This window comes from Tasmannia lanceolata, unplaced genomic scaffold (genome assembly GCF_043159265.1).
Source record: "Tasmannia lanceolata isolate RefF3 unplaced genomic scaffold, GAP_Taslan_0.1 ptg000002l, whole genome shotgun sequence".
Lineage (NCBI taxonomy): Eukaryota > Viridiplantae > Streptophyta > Magnoliopsida > Canellales > Winteraceae > Tasmannia > Tasmannia lanceolata.
In genome coordinates this window covers 25,534,318-25,557,040 of record NW_027518679.1, presented here as the reverse complement: position 1 = coordinate 25,557,040, position 22,723 = coordinate 25,534,318, and the positions used below count along the sequence as shown (strand labels likewise).

The window sequence follows — 22,723 nt, the reverse complement described above, 5'->3', positions numbered from 1 at the left end:
ATTTTTACCATTCAAAAAAACATGCTCTTGAGAAAAAGTAAATAAAAGACTTAGATGACATTTAGATTTTGAGGTGATATGACAATTAAGGTCGTAACAAATTATGAAGGTCGTATCAAACCATATTGAGGAATAAACTGTTTCAAAAGTTTAGAATCACCACGGACTATGAGTGTAGATTTAAGAACATATTAGATCGTAATTGAAGGGGACATGTTAGTTTATAGTCATACCAAGACCATATGTAATGTAAAAATATCAAGCTAGCTTACATGACACGACATCATGATTTAAACTTTCGGTTTCGGTACCGTTTCGGACCCCACCAAAAATCAAAATTTCGGTCCGAAATTTTGTAATTTAACACTTTTTTTTTTTAATAAATAATGTCTTTAAACCGAAATTTCGGACCGAAATTTGGTAAATGGCGAAAAATTGAATTTCGGAAATTTTCGGTTTCGGTCCCCACCAGTATCCGAAATTTCAGATTTCCGTCGAAATTTTAAACCATGCATGACATGACATGACATGAATTATGCCAAGTATAGTTAATATGAATTGTAGGTCAAAATTGATTGATAAAAAAGACATTATGAATGTTACACTGGAAAATAAGGATTACCGCCTATGAGTTTGTGGATACATTTGTAATGGGTAAAAAGAAAATTAAGGGAATATAAATGGATTTGCAACAGAAGATGCAGATGAAAGGTAGGTCACTAGGAAGTTGTGTATGAAAAGTCATAAATGTTGGTAATGTTGTGACAGTTGAATCTTGTTAGTGAATGTCAGATATTTTGACTATTACGAGAGATGATAAGAGGGAGTGAGAGTTTGTTGTGTGTGATTGAGTTGTTCTTGGGGTTTTAGAGATGGTGGTATTAGATAAAATAGATGGTTGATGTGTGTTCTTTTGTGGATGTTGGTTTTCGCGGGCTCTGTATGAGATTTTAGTGGAAGTAGTAGTCAACAAGGAGGTGACAAGGGTGGGATATGTGTAGACTTGTCTGAGAAGATTAGAGGGAATTTTGGGAAATTTTGGTAGTGTGTTTGGTTAGATGTCGAAGCATGTGGGAGAATGGAGGGGTGTCATTTACAAAATAAATAGTAGAAGAGAGAGAAGAGAGAAAAAAGTAATGATTACACATGGCATTTCATATTCTACTCTTCTCCCCTCTAAAATTTACCAAAAACAAGGTTTGGCATTGGAAAAGTAGGAGAGGGGACAATCCCACCACATAGGCGCCCCCTAAGCCAAAAGCTAATAATTATGTCTCTTCCATGTCTAGAAGTCCAATGGAATTTGAGTTAAAAAATGACAATCAAACAACATTTGGTATTTCATATTCCTAGAAATGCTCAGCCGTCTTCCCTACTTTTTGCAACCAAACAGAGCCAATATGTTAATTGCTTGAGGAATTGTAAAGTTTGATGGGAATATGAAGATTGACGGATTTTATAGATTGAGGGTGTAGAATTGGAGAAAAGTTTATGAATTAATGTGAATAAGGGGTGATATCAATACAGTGTGTAAGTTGTTCTGCCATGAGATTATGAATTATTTATTCATATTTTCACCCCCCTCTGCAGTACGCATTCGCCCCCTTATAACGTGAACAGTGGGCAACTTTAACGCTTTTTTACGCCAAATCACGTTTAAAGGGGGGTGAATGTCTCTCCATATTGATGTTGGTAATAATTTAATATTTTAATGGAAATGTTATCAGCACTACTGTATTTTGATGATCACACTCCTCACTTTATTAAAAGTACGGTATGGCCCACACCATAGGATGATTCAAACCGTCCATTAGATGGGCCACAGCCTAAATAGGTTGTGTCCCAAAAATTATTTCCATAGGTTGATCCTAACCCTCCGTTCTATAGAGGGATCAACCCTCTAACATTCAGATCAGAGGGCAAGGATCAACCTATGAAAATGATTTTTGGGGCACGACCTATTTAGGCATTGGCCCATCAACGAAGGATTCTAGGCTCACTTTTGCATGAGAGAACAGACACCTCGATGAATACATCAATAAGAAATTGCCCAGTCGTTCATCTTAATGAAATATTCTATTTAACCTCTCAAAAGCATGACCTGTGTTTGGCAACCATGAATTTATTTTTCCAGAAAAAAGGTTTTTTGTACAATTTGGTAATGTCTTTTTCTTAAATAAAAATTAGTTCAGACTATTCAAAGAAAGAAAAAAATGATAAATAAGGTAAAAATTTCCTGAAAGATTTAGGGACTGAGTAAGGAGAGGTTGAGAAAAGCCTAAAAATGAGGGGAAAAAATTCCACCCAAAATATGACTTTTTCCTTGTTTCTTTAGCTACTTCTCACCCACTACTCATTTGTGCCTTCTCAAGGCTATCCTTCTCCCACGCACCCTCCACTCTCTCACCAGTTGGAGAAAGTAATTTATCATGAATTTTAATTCATGGTTTCCAGGCATGGACTTAATGAAATATTCTCTTCTAACTTCTAAGAAGGGAAAAGGGAAAGAGAGAGAGGAATACAATTTGTATTAGGCCTGCAACAGGGTTGGGTTGGGTCGGGTTTTTCAAAACCCTAGCCCAACCCTAGATCCCATTATCTCGGCCCTGACCCTGAGTCAGGGCTGAAAAACCTCAACCCATTGCCCGCCCTACAGTGCTCAGTGCGGCCCTGATTGGGCAGGGCCGGGTCGGGCTGGCCCTGATTGACCCTAGTGAAAATACATGTTAAGAGCGCCAAAAATAAAGCAACTCATATCATATAGAACAAAATGATCAATAAACAGAGAAGGGGAACAAAATAAGACAATATGAATTCAACAATATGAAGGGCAACAGAGACAATTAACAATAATAATCTAAAGAAACATCAATCCAAGATAATAGAAAACATTAGCAAAAGAAACATGCACAGATGATTCAATTCTATAATAGAAAACTTAGGGTCGGGCCGGGTTAGGGTGACCCGAGGCATTAACCTTGAACCCGACCCGACCCGACCCTGAGTCAGGGCCAAAAAAATGAACCCTGGCCCGCCCTCAGGGTTGGAAAATCCAGCCTAGACCCTGTTCAACCTCAGGGCCAAACTTGCACCCCAATTTTGTATCATATGTAGAAGTCAATGAGTTGATACCCACAAGGAGTTGATATCAGCACTCCCTTGTTTCAATGACGGCACTTCACTCTTAAAGGTTGCTACAATTTCCATGATGCTCTAAACAATAAATCAAAGTCGTCTGTGCCAATATCAAAAGTTAAAAACAAGGGAGACCTCACCGTAAAAATAGTTACCATCTCATTATCTTGCAATTTCCTAGCATGAGGCCGACCATGAATGATCTAAACCATTCATGTGGTAGGCCTCACCTTAGATGGTTCACTGCCTAGAAATTGTTATGATGGGATGATCCTAACCATCCGATTGAGATCCATAAAAAAGTTAATACAATAGGGATTATAAGATCTTAGAATTGGATGATCGGTGTGATTTTTGGGCCATATGATGCAGTGCAAGGTCTATCAAATGGAAAGTTCAGATCAATCAGGACCCTTTATTCTAAGGCCCATAAATCAAAGGGTTAAGATCATCCTATCATAAGCATGGGTTATAAATGAAGAAAGGATTAGCTCATAATACAGTTGGATCCACCTATGGCTGATCCAGACCATCCATCAATCCTAAGATCCAATTAAATGTATTAACAGTGTATAGATAAACACGACTAAAAAACATCTAATTATTGGTTATTAGGATAGTCAGATTGACCTGATTTTCTAGCCATTGCAGTTCACATAACAAATGGACGGCATGGATCAACCGAAGATGGGGCCCATACTGTAATAACAATCAAACCTTATTGAGCATGCTCTCAATTCTCCCACCTTACTGAAGGTGGCCTCTGATTTCTCTCTGCAAAATGGATAGTCAGAAAACAGCAAAACTTCAATTGCTTTTCATCTACTGCATGGATACAAGGTTAGTCATGTAGACAAGAAAATGAAAAGCTACAATAAGAAATTCAGCTCAAATACACCCCAAGCTTTCTCCATTACTGGTTCAAATCCCTCTTCAAAACTACATTTAATATATTTGCAAGTAGCACATACAAAGCTTACAACTAGAATAAACCAAACCAAAGAAAAACCAACCCACGCGTAATCAAAACTGCTAATAAACCAAAACAGTTTTCTCAATTCAAAATCTTGTCTGCAATGAACTGGGTATCGTTTTTGAAACAAACCCGCGAAGATCATCGCCTTCGCATGCCTCGGCCCCGCCCAGGAAAGCCTGCCCCACCCCGCCCACGACCCATTGCACTCGCAGCCGCCTCACCTTGAGCACTCTCCGACTGCATATCCACAAAAGCCATAAATTTGGTCATTGTCGATAAGCAACCATAAATTAATTATGGATTAATCAAATCTGGATTATAATACATGGATTCTTCTAAATGGGTGAACCACCCGTGTCAGAAATGTGTTGGATTCCAATACTTCAAGATTCTCCGAGACACTTCTAGATCGCTTTCATCTGATTTTTTTTCCAAAATAATACTACAGCTTTACAATTACCCCATGTTTTGAGTTCTATTCATCCTAATAATAAGTTACATAAATAGAAATTAAACATTATATCCACTCAACCTATTGAAATTTTCAATATATTACTTGTTATAGCCACATTATAATGTAAAAAAAAACTGAAAATTGATTAAAATATTTTGGCGAAGCTACGAATCGTTCCGTGTCAAATTCCAACAATCGTACCCATACTGATTCAACACATGATCGAGTGCATGGATCTATTTCAAGGTACACGACATACCATCAAGGACCAAAAGTTGTAAATGTGCAACCATAAATAACTCATATTTCAAGTCAATCACGAGTTAAACTTCTTTGCAATCACAAGATTGTGGGTTCAGTCCAGCCTGCCCACCAAAACACATTGTTTAAGATGGGAACATCCAAAATCGTGACTTTTCTATAAGTTCACATATTCAGAACAATAGCAATCCTTGATTTAGAAATGAGTTTGGGCAACACATGAGATCGTGCATAATTGTGAACATGGCTCACGATTTTGCTACTGGTAAAAATTTGAGAGATTAGTTTCGAATTGCTATTTTTCACACTCTAGTAGAGGGTGGAGATAAATTTTGCAAGCTTATCATCCACGGAGATAGTGCAGCCACCAAGAAGCAGCATGTGCATAAGATGAGTGTAGCCGAGATGCGAATGCTTAGATGAATGTGCGGCCACACAAAGTTAGATCGAATTAAAAATGAAGACATCCGTAAAAAGGTGGGAGTAGTATAAATTGCATGACAGTAATAATGAATGGAAGTCCTTCCTGTGACTCAAGACGAGGTGGAAACCAAAAAATCAGAGGCAAGGGGATTGGTTCTGCCCTTCCTGTGCTTATTACAACTTCAAATGGAGGACTAGATGTCCATGGTGTTTTCAGAGAAAGAAGACATCATCTTCAGTTTACCGCCCGGTGGCTGTGACTCAAGACGGAAATAGAAAGCTTGATCGGTGGCGGAGACAGGGGGATTGGTCTTGCTCGTCATGCGATTATTCTAATTTTAAACGACGAAGTAAATGTCGGTGTTGCCACCTCGCTCGTAAACAAAAGCCTTCTTTTCTACCTCCCACCACATTAGGGGCTGGAGGCCCGTTAATTCTGGAATCTGATCCTTAGCCTGACTCGGGGTAATTTCGTCTTCTAATGTGGAGGATGATTCTTTGTCGATCTCTATTTCTGGTAAGGAGGTTGAAACAAGATCGGAATCCTTAAAGGCATGTCTAGTGGGTAAAAGGAAGGACTATTCTGGATCTCCTCAGGATCTACGGGAGTGGGCCAAAAAATCTTGGAACTCTCCCTCCCTCGATTGCCCGTGCTTGCTTTCCACTGACGAGGTCCTTTTTGTGTTTGAGTCCGAAGAAATGGCCTATAGGATTCTGGATCTGGGAATTGGAAACTGGGGGGTTTCCTTATCATCTCTGTCCCATTGGTCCCCAGATTACATTCAAGGCTCTGAGCTACTGTGGGTCAATTTTTATGGTATTCCATTACACGTGTGGGCTCCCTCGACGGTTGAAGCCTTGGAAAACCTTTTTGGGCAGGTGATGGAAGTTCAAATGGAAAGAGTTCACAGTCAATGTATGTGCTTTGTGTCCGCCAAAATTTTTGCTCCTCGCTGGAAATTTCCTCCCTTGGTGAAAGTATGGATTTCCAACCACTGTTACTTAGTTGGAGTCTCCATTCAGGATCTCAGAGGCTCTCTTTCGGTGCTTGGAAGTGGTCTGAGAGACTCTTCGTGGATGGCCCTAACGAGAAACAGGTCGCTGGTGCGTTCCCTAGAGCCTCAGGCCAGGCGATCAGCTGACTTTCTGAATCCCCCTCAATAGGATTCAAATTTCAAATTCTCAAGGGTTAGTTTTGGAAATTCGCTGAGCTGAAAAGACATCTGAGTTTCAACCCTGGGTTACCAGATCAGGGCAATGGCCTATCTCGGGCTGATATCTTGCGTGGCAATCTTCCTCTATCTAGGCTGAATCACGTCTCTGGAAATCATGTTCCGTACTTGGAAAAGGGTGAGCCTTCACACGTGGCACTCTCAGCATAAGAGCAAGACATTTTGATGGTCTTTCTTCCGGACACTTGGACTATTGGTGTTTCATTTTCGTGTCTGTCAAGAAAAGATCCCAAGTTAATGATAGGTTCGAAAGAATAAATAGACCGGGTATCATAGATTTACTTCAGGATATGGGAAGTTGGAAAGTCTTCTTACCTTTTTGGGTTTGGCCGTGATTGGAACTTGCAACCCCTCATTAGCATCGGGGCTGACGAATGAATTAATGGAGAACTTGGAAGCGCCACTTTGGTGCATTCAATGCTCTTTCATGATGAAGGGACTCCCTTTCGTATCCAGTTGGAGGCGATACGTTGTTGATTTGCAATCTTTTCTTGTGGGTTCGGGATCTGGAATTCATATGGAGAGTTCGAGCGACTCGATATCTTCTTCTCCCTCTGCCATTGGCAAAAAGAGAAGGATGCCAGTGGATTTACTTGAGATGGAGACCTCCCTCAGAGTTCTGGAAAGAATGGTATACGATGAGGATCTTGCATCCAATCACTCGCCAACTCCAAAGGAAGTTGCCAGGGATGTTTTAAATCAACAGTGGGAACTTTTAAAAGAAGAGGCTTCCAAGTCGCCGGAAGCTCTCTTTTGGTTGACTGGTAAATGGACTATCGAAGGATCACATTCTCCTCTGGATAAACACCCCCTCTTTATCAACTTATTGGAGGAGGAGCGGACCTCAAGGCGCCTTCGCTGGGAGGAGGGCAAGAAGAAGGGAATCCAGAAAGTATCGGAGTTGATTACTAGAAAGAAAGCTTTAGAAGTGCAAAGCCCATCGGATGAGGACCTCTCAATCTTGAGTCTGGACGAGGATGTGTTTGTCTCTGAGGTGGTAGGCCTAATTCTGGAATTAAAGAAATCTTCCACCCAGTCTGTCCTTCCGGGGTCTTGTGTAAAGAGGTTCTTGAGTTTTTGGGATAGAAGGTGCCGCCAGCTATGGCTTGAGTGACCATGGTCGTTCGCCTAATGTTTTTTGGTGAGGCTTCTGCATCGCAATCATAGGAGTGACATGATGAATCTTAGGGCCTTGGTCATGCAGATTTGATTTGGGGGAGTGGTGTGAGTGATGGGATAATGACGTTGAATTTTGAATAGATAGGTATCACGGAAGTGGTATGATAAGGAAAATGTGTAATGGTTGCAAATTTGTTCTGTTAGCATTACCCATACTGGTTCTAGGCATGCCGATCCAGGCTTATTGATATTTTGTAACGCAAGATGGGACTCCTGGTCCCCATTGCCTTTATAATATCAATGAAATTGTCACTTTTTAAAAAAAAAGGTGGGAGTGGCACCAATTGAGGAGATGAGAGAGCACCACCTAAGATGGTTTGGGCATATATCCAACGTATGCCTTTGGATGCTCCAGTGAGAAGAAGTGACTCGTGCCAAGTTGATGGAGTAAAAAGAGGTAGGGGCAGACCGAAGACAACTTGGGTAGAAACAGTGAGGAAAGACTTGAGGGCTAGGAACATAACAGAGAACATGACCTTGGATAGGATAGAATGGAAGAAAATGATCAATGTAGACGAACCCAGCTAGTGTCAGGATTAGACTTAGTCAATTTGAGCCGGGTAGATCCTTTCACCTTCTTCATGAAAATTTTCTAAAGGGATTCATTAGCCGACCCCAACTAGTTTGGGACAAAGGCTTAGTTGAGTTGAGAATTGTATCATCCACGGAGGTACTAACATGACTGTAGTTTCTAAATCTACACTCTAGTAGAGTAAGGATAAATTTTGCAAGCTTATCATCAACAGAGGTAGCAATATGACAGTAGTTTCTAAAATCTAAATCTATCATTCATTGATTGCAAGTTTGCAACTACATACAAAATTGCATGGGTAGACAACACCACCCTCCTGGTAACTCAACATGACTTAATATCACTTATGTGTATAATATCACTTATGTAACACATACTTTTAGGACGTCCTTGGATATATGATCAGGGTGTATATCATAGTGGGAGAGCTAACAGCAATCAATTAATGCATAATAGGAAACGGATCCTTTTAAAACCTATACCGGCTGAGGTTCTTTAAGAGCCATGCTCAAGGAAAGCCAAAAGCTCTAGAACCTCAAGAAGTACCCCAGGAAGTCCAAGAGCTACTGCCCGACTTCTTAGATGTAGCCCAAAGAAACTCCCAAATGAATCACCTCATATGTGAGGCATACCGCAGATGATCGACCTCATTACAGAGTCATAGTTGTCTAATCTTTTCACGGATCATGCAGAATTAAGACGAATTATGATTGCAACAATTGTTAACAAAAATCATTTTCACTTGTAATTGGCCCACATGGATTATTTATTGATCAATAAGGCAATAACTATTCAACGAGCATGGAGAGGAGCAACCGCTAGGAGGAGACTATGGACACTTCGGACGGCGGCCAATGAAATCTGCAAATTGCCAAAATTGACTTGGAAAATCAAGTGAAGGAACTTACATGGCAAATAAAACAGGAGAGACAAATGAAAATTGACATGGAAATAGCTTTAATGCACAAAAATGCAAGATTGCAATTTGCATTACAGGAGATGCAACAGCGATTCAAGGAGGCTATTGCACTCTTGATGGAGCAAGAGACTACAACAAACAGGGCAGAACAGGCCTAGGATGTCATTCACTTCGTGCATGTTAACATGTCTTTAGGTCTTTATTGTAATGCCCAAGGGCATACTTGTCTTTGTACTTCACTCTTTATTATTTATATTACATGAGTGAGGAGGAGAACCCGAACTCAATCTTTTCTCTCACTCTTTACTTTCTCTCTTTTCTCTACTTCTCTCAACATGGTATCAGAGCTCTAGGGCATAGATGCCTAGGGCCATTTTTTTTTCTGTTTTTTTCTTCTCTTTCCTTCTTTTTTCCCTAACCCTAACCTTAACCTCCACCTCCATCTTCTCCATACCTAACCCTAACCATAACCCCTCCATTCTTTGCTACAATACCCGCTACAGTACTGCTACAGTAAATCGCTACATTACTGCTACAGTGAATCGCTACAGTACATCGCTACCGTTCCTGCTACAATACCCTCTTTTCCCCACTCTTTCTTACCCTAATCTGATCCATCATAATCTCTTCTTCCTCTTTTGGGTCATAGCTATGCCCTAGATTTTCTTGTTCGGCTTGATCACTATCTTCATGGTGTTGTTCTGGATTTGTACTTACATTATTGCGATGTTTGTGGCTCGGAGTTGTCTCGACTTTGTCTTTCTGTCGTGAGGCTATCTCATGCCTCCCTTATGCATATGTTGTCCTCACGAAGCCGCGGTCTATTAGCTTGCTTATAGTCTTCATCCTTGTCTCTACTTGCTCGTTGTTGGTCATCTTCAATCTTCTTCCCGGTCTCTTATGGAAGATACCCCTCGTATTGAGGACCCTACTATTCATACTCCAGCTATGGCTACTAGTTCCCAGCCGCGTCAGGCTGCGTCGTCGTCTTTATCTTCGGTGAATGCGTCATTCCCACCGATTACCACTTCCCGTCTTGATGGATCCAACTATTTGACTTGGAAGATTGTTGTGGAGACATATCTGAAGGCCCGACGAAAGATTTCTATTATTCGTCGTGATCCCCCTCCTGAGACTGACCATACCTTTGATGATTGGGATGTAGATGATGCCCTTGTTCGTACACTTCTATGGCAGAGTATGACCCCTGCCAATGCTAGCACCATGATGGATCTCCCTACTGCCAAAAATGTATGGGAGCACACTGCGGCACTATATTCTGGTGAGGGGAATGTAGCCCGTCTCTGCGTCACTTATTCGCGCTGGATGGGTCACAGGCGCGGTGATTCTGCAGTCCATGATTACTACAGACAGTTTGTCTCCTATTGCCAGCAGCTGGATGCTCTTATGCCTCTCATCACTGATCTTACCACGGCAGCCAGACAGCGAGATCAGCTCCGTGTTGTTCATTTCCTTGAGGGTCTTGGACCAGAGTTCACTCATCTTCGACAGCACATCATTGGGTCTGGTACTGTACCCACTCTTCAGGAGGCATTTTTACGAGCTCAGCAGTGTGCACTTGGCATTACTGTTCCTATTACCGTGGATGTCTCGACTACTACTGCTTATGGAGCCGCTGACCGCCCTTCCCGAGGAGGAGGCACTTTTGGTCGCGGTCGTGGTCGCGATACTAGCCGAGGCGGACGTGGCGGCGGCCGAGAGGATGGCCGTGGAGGTCGAGCTCAGCCCTATTGTACTCATTGTAGGCGTGAGGGTCACTATCACGAGACATGCTTTGATCTCCATCCTGAGTTGCGTCACACTCCAGATCCTCGTCAGGGCCGTACTGCACATCTTGCCCTTCCAGATTCGCCTGCTCCTATTGACAACCCCTCACAGACACCACTGGCTACTCCGACCGATCAGATGGTCGTCTCTCGTGCCGACTATGATGAGCTACAGCGTTTCAGGTCTGCTAGCCGCCCTCCTACTGCTAGTCTTGTTCAGCCAGGTAGTTCTCCTACTTCGTTCCTCTCTAGTTCTAGCTCCTGGATTCTTGATTCGGGAGCATCTCATCACATGACAGGTAGCCAGTCATCCTTACATGATTTTCATCATGTTGTTTCACGTTCTATTACTCTTGCTGATGGGAGTACCTCTCCTATCACTGGTGTTGGCAGTTGTTCCCCTTCACCAGGCATTACATTATCATCTGTGCTCTGTGTCCCCAAGTCACATTTCAGTTTACTTTCTGTTAGTCAATTAACAAAGCATCTTCATTGTTCTATCTCATTTTTTCCTTCATATTGTATTTTTCAGGATCTTTCGACTGAGAGGACGATTGGCTCGGGTCATGAGGTGGATGGCTTTTATCGTCTCGACTGCACTCCGTCCCATCCGATTCTACATGGCTCGGTCGATGCATACCAGTGGCACTATCGTCTAGATCACCCGTCTATGGAGCGTTTACGCAGGATTCCCTTCGTTCCTTCTTCATCTGTTAGGTCATTTCAGTGTGAGGCCTGTGAACTTGGGAAGCATCATTGTGTGCCATTTCCCTCTAGGACTGTTGGTCGGGCTTCACACCCTTTTGCTCTTGTTCATTCTGATGTATGGGGTCCTGCGAGGACTACCTCTTTATTTGGATTTCGCTATTTTGTGGTCTTTATTGATGACTATTCACGTATGACATGGACTTATTTAATAAAAAATCATTCTGAAGTTTTTTCTGTGTTTCGTGATTTCTATGCTGAAGTTAGTAATCAATTCTCATGTGTTATCCAATGTCTTCGCACCGACAATGCAAAGGAATATTTCTCTTACTCAAATGGTTTTCAAGAATTCCTCTCTTCGCGGGGCATTCTTCATCAGTCCTCATGTGCTCATACCTCTCAGCAGAATGGAGTGGCTGAGAGGAAGCTTCGCTCCTTATTAGATGGGGCCCGGACACTACTCTTTCAGATGCAGGTCCCTAAGACCTATTGGGCTGATGTTGTACTCACAGCATGCTACCTGGCGAATAGGCTTCCCTCTTCGGTCCTTGGTGGCACCTCTCCGTTCTCGATTCTCCGTCCTACCTCTGACCCTTTCCCTCTTACACCTCGAGTTTTTTGTTGTCTCTGTTTTGTCCACGTTCTTAGGTCAAGATTAGATAAGTTGGATCCTCGAGCCGAACGGTGCATCTTTCTAGGTTACCCTCGGACCCAAAAGGGTTATCGTTGCTACAGCCCTCGCCTGCGACGATCCTTTGTCTCGACGGATGTTACATTATTTGAGACTCAGTCATTTTTTAATCCGTCCATCTCGTTGGATCCCTCCCCCTCTACACTTCAAGAGGATTCCTCGCATACTCTTGTTCTTCCTCTTCCGGTTCTTCCTGATCTCATCCCTGTTTCTACACCTCCGGTGTCCAGTTCCTCCCCTACAGTTGATTCTACCGTTATACCGACGTCAGCGCCTTGTGCAGCCCCTCTACCTCCACCATTGAAGCAGTATCAGCATCGGGCCAAATCTGCTGCTCATTCAGCCCCGCCCGAGCCATCATCATCTCAGCCGGAGATCCCCACTTCTGAGGTACATTCTGACTCTCCCATTGCCTCTCGCACTCGGTCTCGCAGTACTGCTCATCCCATTTCCTCTTTTGTGTCTTATGACTTTCTCACCCCTGTATTTCGTAGTTTTGTTTCGTCTTTGTCCTCTATTTCTCTACCTAAGACTCTACAGGAGGCTCTTGATCATCAAGGCTGGCGGGCGGCATTGGATCTTGAGATGCAGGCCCTTCAGGCCAATCAGACATGGGATTTGGTCCCTCTACGATATGGTGCTCACCCGGTTGGTTGTCGCTGGGTTTATGCAGTCAAGCACCTTCCTGATGGCACAGTTGAGCGCCTTAAGGCTCGACTTGTTGCCAAAGGGTACACGTAGACATATGGGATTGATTATGGCGAGACTTTTTCACCAGTTGCGAAAATTCCTTCTGTCCGTGTCCTGCTATCCCTTGCTGTGAATCATGGCTGGCACCTTCATCAGTTGAATGTAAAGAATGCCTTTCTTCATGGTGATTTGGAGGAAGAGGTCTATATGGAACAACCTCCTGGATATGTTGCTCAGGGGGGCAGATCTTCTCTTGTTTGCCGTTTGAGGAAATCCATTTATGGTCTCAAACAATCTCCGAGAGCCTGGTTTGGGAAGTTCAGTGCTACACTTATTCGCTTTGGCATGAAGCAGTGCGCAGTTGATCACTCCGTCTTCAGTTTTCAGTCACAGGCTGGTTGTGTTCTGTTGATAGTATATGTCGATGATATCATTATCACTGGTAGCGATACAGGTGGCATTCAGAGGCTCAAATCCTTCCTTCAGACAGAGTTCTCTACTAAGGATTTGGGTCGTCTTCGGTATTTCCTGAGCATTGAGGTTGGCTATTCGACTAGGGGTATCTACCTCTCACAGAGGAAGTATGTTCTGGATCTTCTAGATGAGACAAGTTGTTTAGGAGTCAAGCCTCCCTCAACTCCTATGGACCAGAATATGAAATTACTCCCTGACGAGGGAGTCCTGTTAGAAGATCCAGGGCGATACAGACGCTTAGTTGGTAAGCTCATTTATCTTACTGTTACACGTCCAGATATTACCTTTGCAGTTAGAGCTGTTAGCCAGCATATGAGCTCACCTCGCACTTCACACTGGGCTGTTGTACTTCAGATATTGAGACATCTGAAGAGTTCGCCAGGTAAAGGGTTGTTATTTCAGAGGCATGGGCACCAGAGAATTGAAGGATACACTGATGCAGACTGGGCATGATCTCCGGCTGATAGGCGGCCTACTACAAGATATTGCACCTTTATTGGAGGTAATCTTGTTTCATGGAGAAGTAAGAAACATGATGTCGTGTCTAAATCCAGTGCCGAGGCAGAATATAAAGCTATATCTCATACGAGTGGCGAACTCATGTGGCTACGTTCCTTACTTTCAGAGATTGGATTTCCTCCTTCTTCTTAAGCTCAGTTATACTGTGACAACAAATCCGCCATTTACATTGCCACGAATCCAGTCTTTCATGAGAGGACCAAACATATTGAAGTGGATTGTCATTTCATTAGAGATTTGATTCAGGGAGGCTACATATCTCCTGTGTTTACCAGATCTACAGATCAATTAGCAGACATGTTCACGAAGCCTCTAAGTAGAGCTAAGTTAGTTGATAATTGTAACAAGCTAGGAATGTTAGATATCTACATTCCAGCTTGAGGGGGAGTGTTAACAGGTCTTTATTGTAATGCCCAAGGGCATACTTGTCTTTGTACTTCACTCTTTATTATTTATATTACATGAGTGAGGGGGAGAACCCGAACTCAATCTTTTCTCTCTCTTTACTTTCTCTCTTTTCTCTACTTCTCTCAACAGTGCTCGACACCCATCCCATGGAATTGCCAATAATATATTGTTTGGGTCACTCATGAATCTCTGATACGGGATCGAGGAAGAGCGACAAAATTCCAATAGAGCTTCTAAAAGGGACGAACATAATGCATAAGGAATAATGGAATATGTTGAAGGTTCAAGTGATGATCGCAGACATGGATCTTCAATGTAATTTATCCAGGAGGTAGGGTTTGGGGGCTGCTTGCATGATTGATGGAAAATATTACGGATAAGACAAATATTTCAAAAGTGATCTAGTTAAGACCTTCTGGTTATGTTAGAAGCGGACGACTTTACAGAGAAATAGGAATGGCTATTTAATTAGGTGGAAAGTGTGGATGAGGTGGTGCTTTGTACTGTTTTGACCCTGAAGAATTTACTTGCTCTTTCGGCTCAGGAATATAATCTTCGCTATTACTTGTTGACTCTATGTAATGCATGCTGGGACTGCTGGTCCCCAATGTAATTTTCATAGATTCAATAAAATTGTCATCTTTCATTAAAAAAAAAGAAGTGATGATCTAATCACATCAACTAGAATAAATGAATGTCAAAAAATTCTTGAGCGATGGAAGTACTCTACCCGCGCATGGATCACTGCATCCGAGCTACCACAAGTGTTAATAACGACTATGCTCAAAAGAGAGAGTTTTTTAAAGTTGGGGAGAATGTTGGGGACCATCCATCAGTATTAAAATTGCTTTCTCATGGGTGTCATCATCATGTCAACATGCCATTATCACTTTATAGTCTCATTATCAATGATTGGTATATTATGAATAGGAGTGCCAATATCATTATTGATTGGAACCCTTTTGAAACATATGACATGAGGAGATGTCAGGCCACCTATGCGACGACAAGGGGCCACTTTAAATTTCCGTAGGATTAGGATATGGGATATGTTTTATGTTAAGTTTCCTAATTGCAATAGGTTATGTTTTATGTAAAGTTTCATAATTAATATAGCCTGTGCTTATGTTAAGTTTCCTAATATAGGAGGAGATGTCTAGGTGGTAAATTTGAACTTTGAAGTAGTCTTTTGCCATTTATAATGTGCCGATTGGATTTTAGTTGCAACTTTTCATTCCCGTGGGAGTGTGCCTATATATTGTAATGGCCTATGGCCTTCGAAAGATATTGAATGAATATTGATTTAACTCCTCAAGCATGGTGTGATGCCTCATGCTCGAGGAGATCCAAATTAGACTCTTGCTTCCTCTTTACATCTTCCCTCCTCTTCTTCCCCCTTTCTTTAATTTTTTTTATTCTCCTACCCTGCTACCATTGATTACCTCCATGGTTCAACCTGCAACCAGCATCAAACCCATAGACCACTTTCTCTAGCTATTCCTCTCAATACCATTCCTTAAACCTTTTATTCCTAGCACCAATCACCCAAGCGTATAGCTTCACCCCTAAACCTCAGTTCCATACCCATGAACCCTGCCCTTTCACCGGACAGTCCACCAAAAGACTGTAATATGTGAACTTGCAGTCCTTAATCAATTTACAGACCGGCCCTAAAATTTTCCCTAAAATGCCATACCTTTACCCACTCCTTTCGCCATTGTGTCACCCTACTTCCAACCATAAACCATATGAACACCTAAACTGGCCAGATCTGCCATGCGATCAATTTAGATCCAGGATCAGATCCAAAACTCTACTTTCCTCCAACCTTTTTTTTTTAATAGCTGCAATTTCATTAAAAGAAAAAGGTAGAAGACCGAGATAGTCAACCCCAAGATACAAAAGGAGAATACTAAGCAAAAAGGAGAAAAAGGGAAAAAAAAAACAATCACGGGGAAGGAAGTCAAACATCTCCAATCCCGGCTTCTCCATGCCTTGATGAGCAAGGTTATCTGTCACACACTCACAGCATTAGCAGACCTCCTTATGTGATTAAAATGATTGACGATTTGCCTATGCTATCTTGAATTTCATCAAAGAAATGAGCATATCTCCACGGAGGGACAATCGATCCTCTCAGCCACAGGGTGACATTCATAGAGTCACATTCTACAATCGTCCTGTCCATGGAATATAAGCTAAGGCAGTCTTGATGGGCTGCCCTTACTTCTGCCTCACTAGCATCCGTTGTCCCCGCTGGACCTAAGAACGCCCAAATAATATTACCACTTGATCCCCTCAAGACTCCCCACGATACCGGCTGGCCCGGGATTTCCCATGCTAGACCCGCCAAAGTTAAGCTTGAGCATACCTTCCAAAGGAGCCTCCAACTCTTGGACAATTGATTCCCGGCTTTCCACGCTAGAGCACACCTCCTTCCAACCCGCCCAAAGATCATAAGCCGAAGTAAAGCGGAACAAGGAAACAGTTCTCGCCCACCGGATAACCATTGCTATAGTTTTAACAAACAAAAAATGAGGAGAATTTGCCACACCGGAAAGCTTTACTTACAACTCTATACATCATTACAGACCAAGATCTAATCAAAAACCCGATCCTGTTTAATGTAGTCCTAAAATTTCATTTAAGACCTTCCTAGATTAAACCTCGCACTCTCCTTAACCTGTAACAAAACTGCACACTGACAGTTCACTTCTTGGACTGCTAGACGCCTAGACCCGTAATTACCTCACCTGTCCCACAAAACCCTTATCCTAAGTCCATCATGAGCCTTAAACTGTACTCCAAACCCATTGGCAATCCTTTACTATTAGATATTTACAACCACTCAGTCTTTAAACTCAGAAACAATCCACTTTCATAGCCTGTAGCAATCCTGGTTCTAGCCTGAAGTACCTGTCTTTAATACTTTACCTATCCGTACCTAATCCGGGTTTAATATCTAGATTTAATCTCAGTTATTTCCAGCACTACAGATCTTCCCAGAACTATTTTCGTGTAACAAACAGTCATGACAGTTACTAAGTTCCCATATTACAGCATACCTTATCCTGTTCCCTTATTCCCTGCTTATCCCTTTAGCCTGTCTGACCAAGATCTGGCCTAAAACCTTAGTAAGAATACATTGCCACCTATATAAATATATATAGATATGGGATTTGCCAGGGACCATCACAGAAGGCATTTCGCGGATGGGCTGTTGCATGTGAGAGCAGCCACACAGACTCACTTTTCAGACGATTTTGTCTTATTCTCTGAGGTGGCTGCTCTCACATGAAACAGCCCATCCACAAAATGCCTTCTGCGATGGTCACTAGCAAATGCCTATATATATATATATATATAGCAGAAGAGAAAATGAGAGAATTATTTGAATTATTCCAAAATTCTAATAGAATTACACATCACTTTTTTTGACTTTTTTTAACAAAGGCACCCATTCAACCCACATATTTTCAATCCTAACCCCTCCTTTATGCTTTTTAACAAAGGCACCCATTAAAGCCACATAATTTCAATCCTACCCCCCTCCTTTATGCTCTTTTAATTATGGAAACCTCTATAGATTGGAGGGCTAGGATCAGCCTATTGAAATGATTTTACGGGCTAGGGTCAGCCAATGGAAATGATTTTACGGGCACAACCTATTGATGTTGTGTTCCATCACATGGACGGTTTGGATCAACCTATGATGTGGTCCGTACAGTTCTTGTCTGCCCGTGCACACACGGGGTTTTTTACTAGTATATATATATATATATATATATATATATATATAGCATAAGAGAAAAGGAGAGAATTATTTGAATTTCTCCCAAAATTCTAATAGAATTACACATCACTTTTGTTGACTTTTTTTATCAAAGGCACCCATTCAACCCACATATTTTCAATCCTACCTCCTGCTTTATGCTTTTTAACAAAGGCACCCATTAAAGCCACATAATTTCAATCCTACTACTATATAGCAGAGGAGAAAATGAGAGAATTATTTGAATTTCTCCCAAAATTCTAATAGAATTACACATCATTTTTTTTTGACTTTTTTTAACAAAGGCACCCATTCAACCCACATATTTTCAATCCTACCCCCTCCTTTATGTTTTTTAACAAAGGCACCCATTAAAGCCACATAATTTCAATCCTACCCATTTTCGGAATTATATGAAAAAACAAATCATTATTTGCTAGCCACCTTCTCCAAAGGCTACGTCTCGCCCATCCTTTGCAACTGTATGTGTTCATATATTTGTCTTATTAGACGTGGTGAAAAACTGCACGGAAATACTATTTCTTGAAAGGTGGCTAGCAATAATAAGTACCGAAAGAAGCTAGCAATAATAATCATTACGTAGTAAAGTTTTGGAGGGAAATTAAAGACAACGAGTACCTGTATATGACAATTACGAAAAAAACTACAAAGAAGAGGTATCGAAATATGACAATTACGAAAAAACTACTTTTCCTTAGTAATTTTTTTAGGATATTACGAATTCAGCACACCTTTATAAATATTTACGAATTCTGGGCACCTTAAGAGGAACAACATATTATGGAAACCTCTATAGATTGGAGGGCTAGGATCAGCCTATGGAAATGATTTTACGGGCACAACCTATTGATGTTGTGTTCCATCACATGGACGGTTTGGATCAACCTATGATGTGGTCCGTAAAGTTCTTTGTCGGCCAGTGCATCGCACCCGTCGGCTTAAAATACAGTGGGCCCACATTGTTTGGGTGATCCAAACCATTCATTTGATAGGCCCTCACATTGATAGGGTATGCCCAAAAAATCAGCTCCATTGGATCATCCCAACCCTTCAAACTGTCAAGGCAAAAATGGACAGATTTGTGAAGGTTTTTACACATCCATTTTTGCCTCCACAAATCGTAGAGGTTGGGATGATCCTATGGAGCTGATTTTTTGGGCACACCCTATCAATGTGAGGGCCCATCAAATGAATGGTTTGCATCACTGAAACAATGTGGGCCCCACTGTATTTTAAGCCGACAGAGTAGCTAAGTTAGCTACTCGTACGTGTAGCTACACTTTTCTCATATATATATATATATATATATAAAGAGAGAGACAGAGAGAGAAACGGTTTCTACAAACAAGTGTGGATAAGTTATCTACACACTAGCTAAAATACAGTGGAGGGCATATTGTTTGGGTGATCCAAACCATTCATTTGATTGGCCCTCACATAGATAGGGTGTCCACAAAAAATCAGCTCCATAGGATCATCCCAACCCTACGATTTGTGGAGGTAAAATGGACGTGTATTAACCTTCACAAATCTGTCCATTTTTTACCTCCACGGTTTGAAGGGTTAGGATGATCCTGTGGAGCTGATTTTTTGTGGACACCGTATCTATGTGAGGGTCAATCAAATGAATGGTTTGGATCACCCAAACAATGTGGGCCTCCACTATATTTTAAGCTAGTGTGTAGATAACTTTTTTTTTTAGACGGACTAGTGTGTAGATAACTTATCTACACTTGTGTGTAGAAACCGTTTTCTCATATATATATATATATATATATATATATATATATATATATATATATATATATATATGAGGAAAAGGATTGTACGCTCGAGCGTACCAAGCTTATGGTACGCTCGAGTGCCCAATCACATATGGGCCCACTTTGTTAGGATGATCCAAAGCATTCATTTGAATTATAGGGGTGCAACTCGGGTCGGGTTGGGTCCAACCCAACCCAACCCGAAAACTTCAACCCCCAACCCTAACCCAACCCAACCCGAGTTTCAACCCGGCTTGGCTAACCCAACCCAACCCAAATTGATTTTCCCTAACCCGAACCCAACCCGACCCAACCCGATTTCCCAAGTTGGGTCGGGTTGACCATGACAATCAGCTGTTTACTTTTTACTTTAGTTTGTTGTTTGCCTTTACTTTTTGGATATAAGTTAATAGGAAATATTAAATGAGTATTGTAATTGTAAGGATGGAAAGAAAAAACAAAAAAGTCAACAAAAGGTCAAAAACTACAAAAAAACATGTATACTGACAAACTGTGTTTATCTTTGGCGGGTTCACGGGTCGGGTCGGGTTGCCAGGTCCCCAACCCAACCCAACCCGAATTTAAGTCGGGTTGCCAAATCCCAACCCGGACTCAAACCCAACCCGAAATTGGTCAACCCAACCCGCCCAAAAATCGGGTTCAACCCAACCCAAGTTGCACCCCTAATTTGAAAGGCCCTATCATGGATAGGGTGTGTACCAAAAATCAGCTCCATTGGATCATCCTAACCCCTCCAAAAGTGAAGGGCAAAAATGGGCAGATTTGAGGTCTGTCCATTTTGCCTCCACAAATGGATGGGTTAGGATGATCCTATGGAGCTGATTTTTGGTACACACCCTATCTACGATAGGGAGTTGCAAATGAATGCTTTGGATCACCACAAAAAATGTGGGCCCCATGTGATTAGGGCACTCGAGCATACCATAAGTTTGGTACGCTCGAGCGTACAATCCTTTTCTATATGAGGAAAGTGTTTCTGCTAACGTTAGCAGCTAGCTTAGCTGCTAACGTTAGCATAAAACAAGGGTGGGGCCACATTGTTGGGGTGATCCTAAGCATTCATTTGAAAGGCCACATCATGGATGGGTTGTGTGCCAAAAAATCAGCTTCATTGGATCATCATAGGATGTCCATTTGTAGGGGTGAAAATGGACAGATATTGTTTGTCCACTAATCTGCCCATTTTTTCACCCCACAAATGGACACCCTAAGATGATCCAATGGAGCTGATTTTTTGTGGACACCTTATCCTTGAAAGGGCCTTCCAAATGAATGCTTTGGATCCCCCAACAATGTGGGCCCGACCATGTTTAAGCTAACGTTAGCAGCTAAGCTAGCTGCTAACGTTAGAAGAAACACTCTTCTCTCTCTCTCTCTCTCTCTCTCTCTCTCTCTCTCTCTCTATATATATATATATATATATATATATATATATATATAGAGAGAGAGAGAGAGAGGAAAGTGTTCCTAAGCTCGAGCTCAGATAAGCTTATCTGAGCTCGAGCTCAAAAACACATGTGGCCCCACATTTTTTGGGGGATCCAAAGCATTCATTTGGAAGGCCCTTCCATGGATAGGGTGTGTACCAAAAATCTGCCCAGGATCATCCTAACCCTGCCATTTGTGGAGGGAAAAATGGGCAAAAACATGGACACACAGTGCCTGTCCATTTTCCCCTCCACCTTTGTTTGAGTTAGGATGATCATATAGGCCTGATTTTTTGTACACACCCTATCCATGGAAGGGCAATCCAAACGAATGCTTTGGATCGCCCCAAAAATGTGGGGCCACATGTGTTCTTTAGCTCGAGCTCAGATAAGCTTATCTGAGCTAGAGCCCAGGAACACTTCTCTCTCTCTAAAATATATATATATATATATATATATAGAGGAAGCTAGCTCACCATAAGTTTGGTTAAGCTCACCAACAGTTTCCTCATACATATATATATATATATATATATATATGTATATATATATATATATGGGGCGAGGTTTCTGAGCTATAGCTCATATAGCTTATCTGAGCAAGCCACTATAAATACACCATCTCCCATGTTGTTTGACTCATCCAACCCATTCATTCCATAGAACCTGACATAGATAGGGTGTTCCTAACAAACCATCTCCATACAATCATCCTAACCATTTGATATGTACAAGCACAAAATGGACCCATTTTCTAGATGTCCATTTTAAACCTCCACAAATCAACACTTACCATGATCCTATGGAGATGATTTCTTAGGGACACCCTATCTATGTTACGTCCTCTAGAATCAATATGTAACCTAACCCAAACAACATAGGTACCTACCCTATTTATATGAGCTTGCTCAGATAAGCTATCTGAGGTATCGCTCATAAACCTTTATCTGATATATATATATATATATATATATATATATATATATATATATATATATATATATATATATATATATATGAGAATAGAGTTCCTAAGGTGTCACCTCATATAGCTTATATGAGGTGGCGCTCACAAAACATAAGGGGCCCACATTTTTGGGGTGATCCAAACCACTCATTTGAAAGGCCCTTAGATGGATATGGTGCCTACAAAAAATCAGGTCCATAGGATCATCCTAACCCTTCCATTTATGGAGGTTAAAAATGGGCAGATTTATGGAGGTTTATACCCATCCATTTCAACCTCCACAAATGGAAGGGTTAGGATGATCCTATGAAGTTAATTTTTTGGGCACACCCTATCTATGTGAGGGCCTATCAAATGAATGCTTTGG

The 22,723-nt window shown here is 41.6% G+C and overlaps 1 protein-coding gene across 2 annotated transcripts in view; it reads right to left on the bottom strand.

The window, feature by feature from the left end:
* Positions 1–3,923: 3,923 nt before the first annotated feature.
* LOC143883150 (T-complex protein 1 subunit eta) overlaps positions 3,924–22,723 on the bottom strand; it is a 36,753-nt gene continuing 17,953 nt past the window's right edge. For both annotated transcript variants that reach the window (XM_077386506.1, XM_077386511.1), the window contains one exon: positions 3,924–4,348. In XM_077386506.1, the coding sequence (XP_077242621.1) occupies positions 4,250–4,348 (99 nt within the window). In that variant the 3' untranslated portion in view covers positions 3,924–4,249. The remainder of the gene's footprint in view (positions 4,349–22,723) is intronic.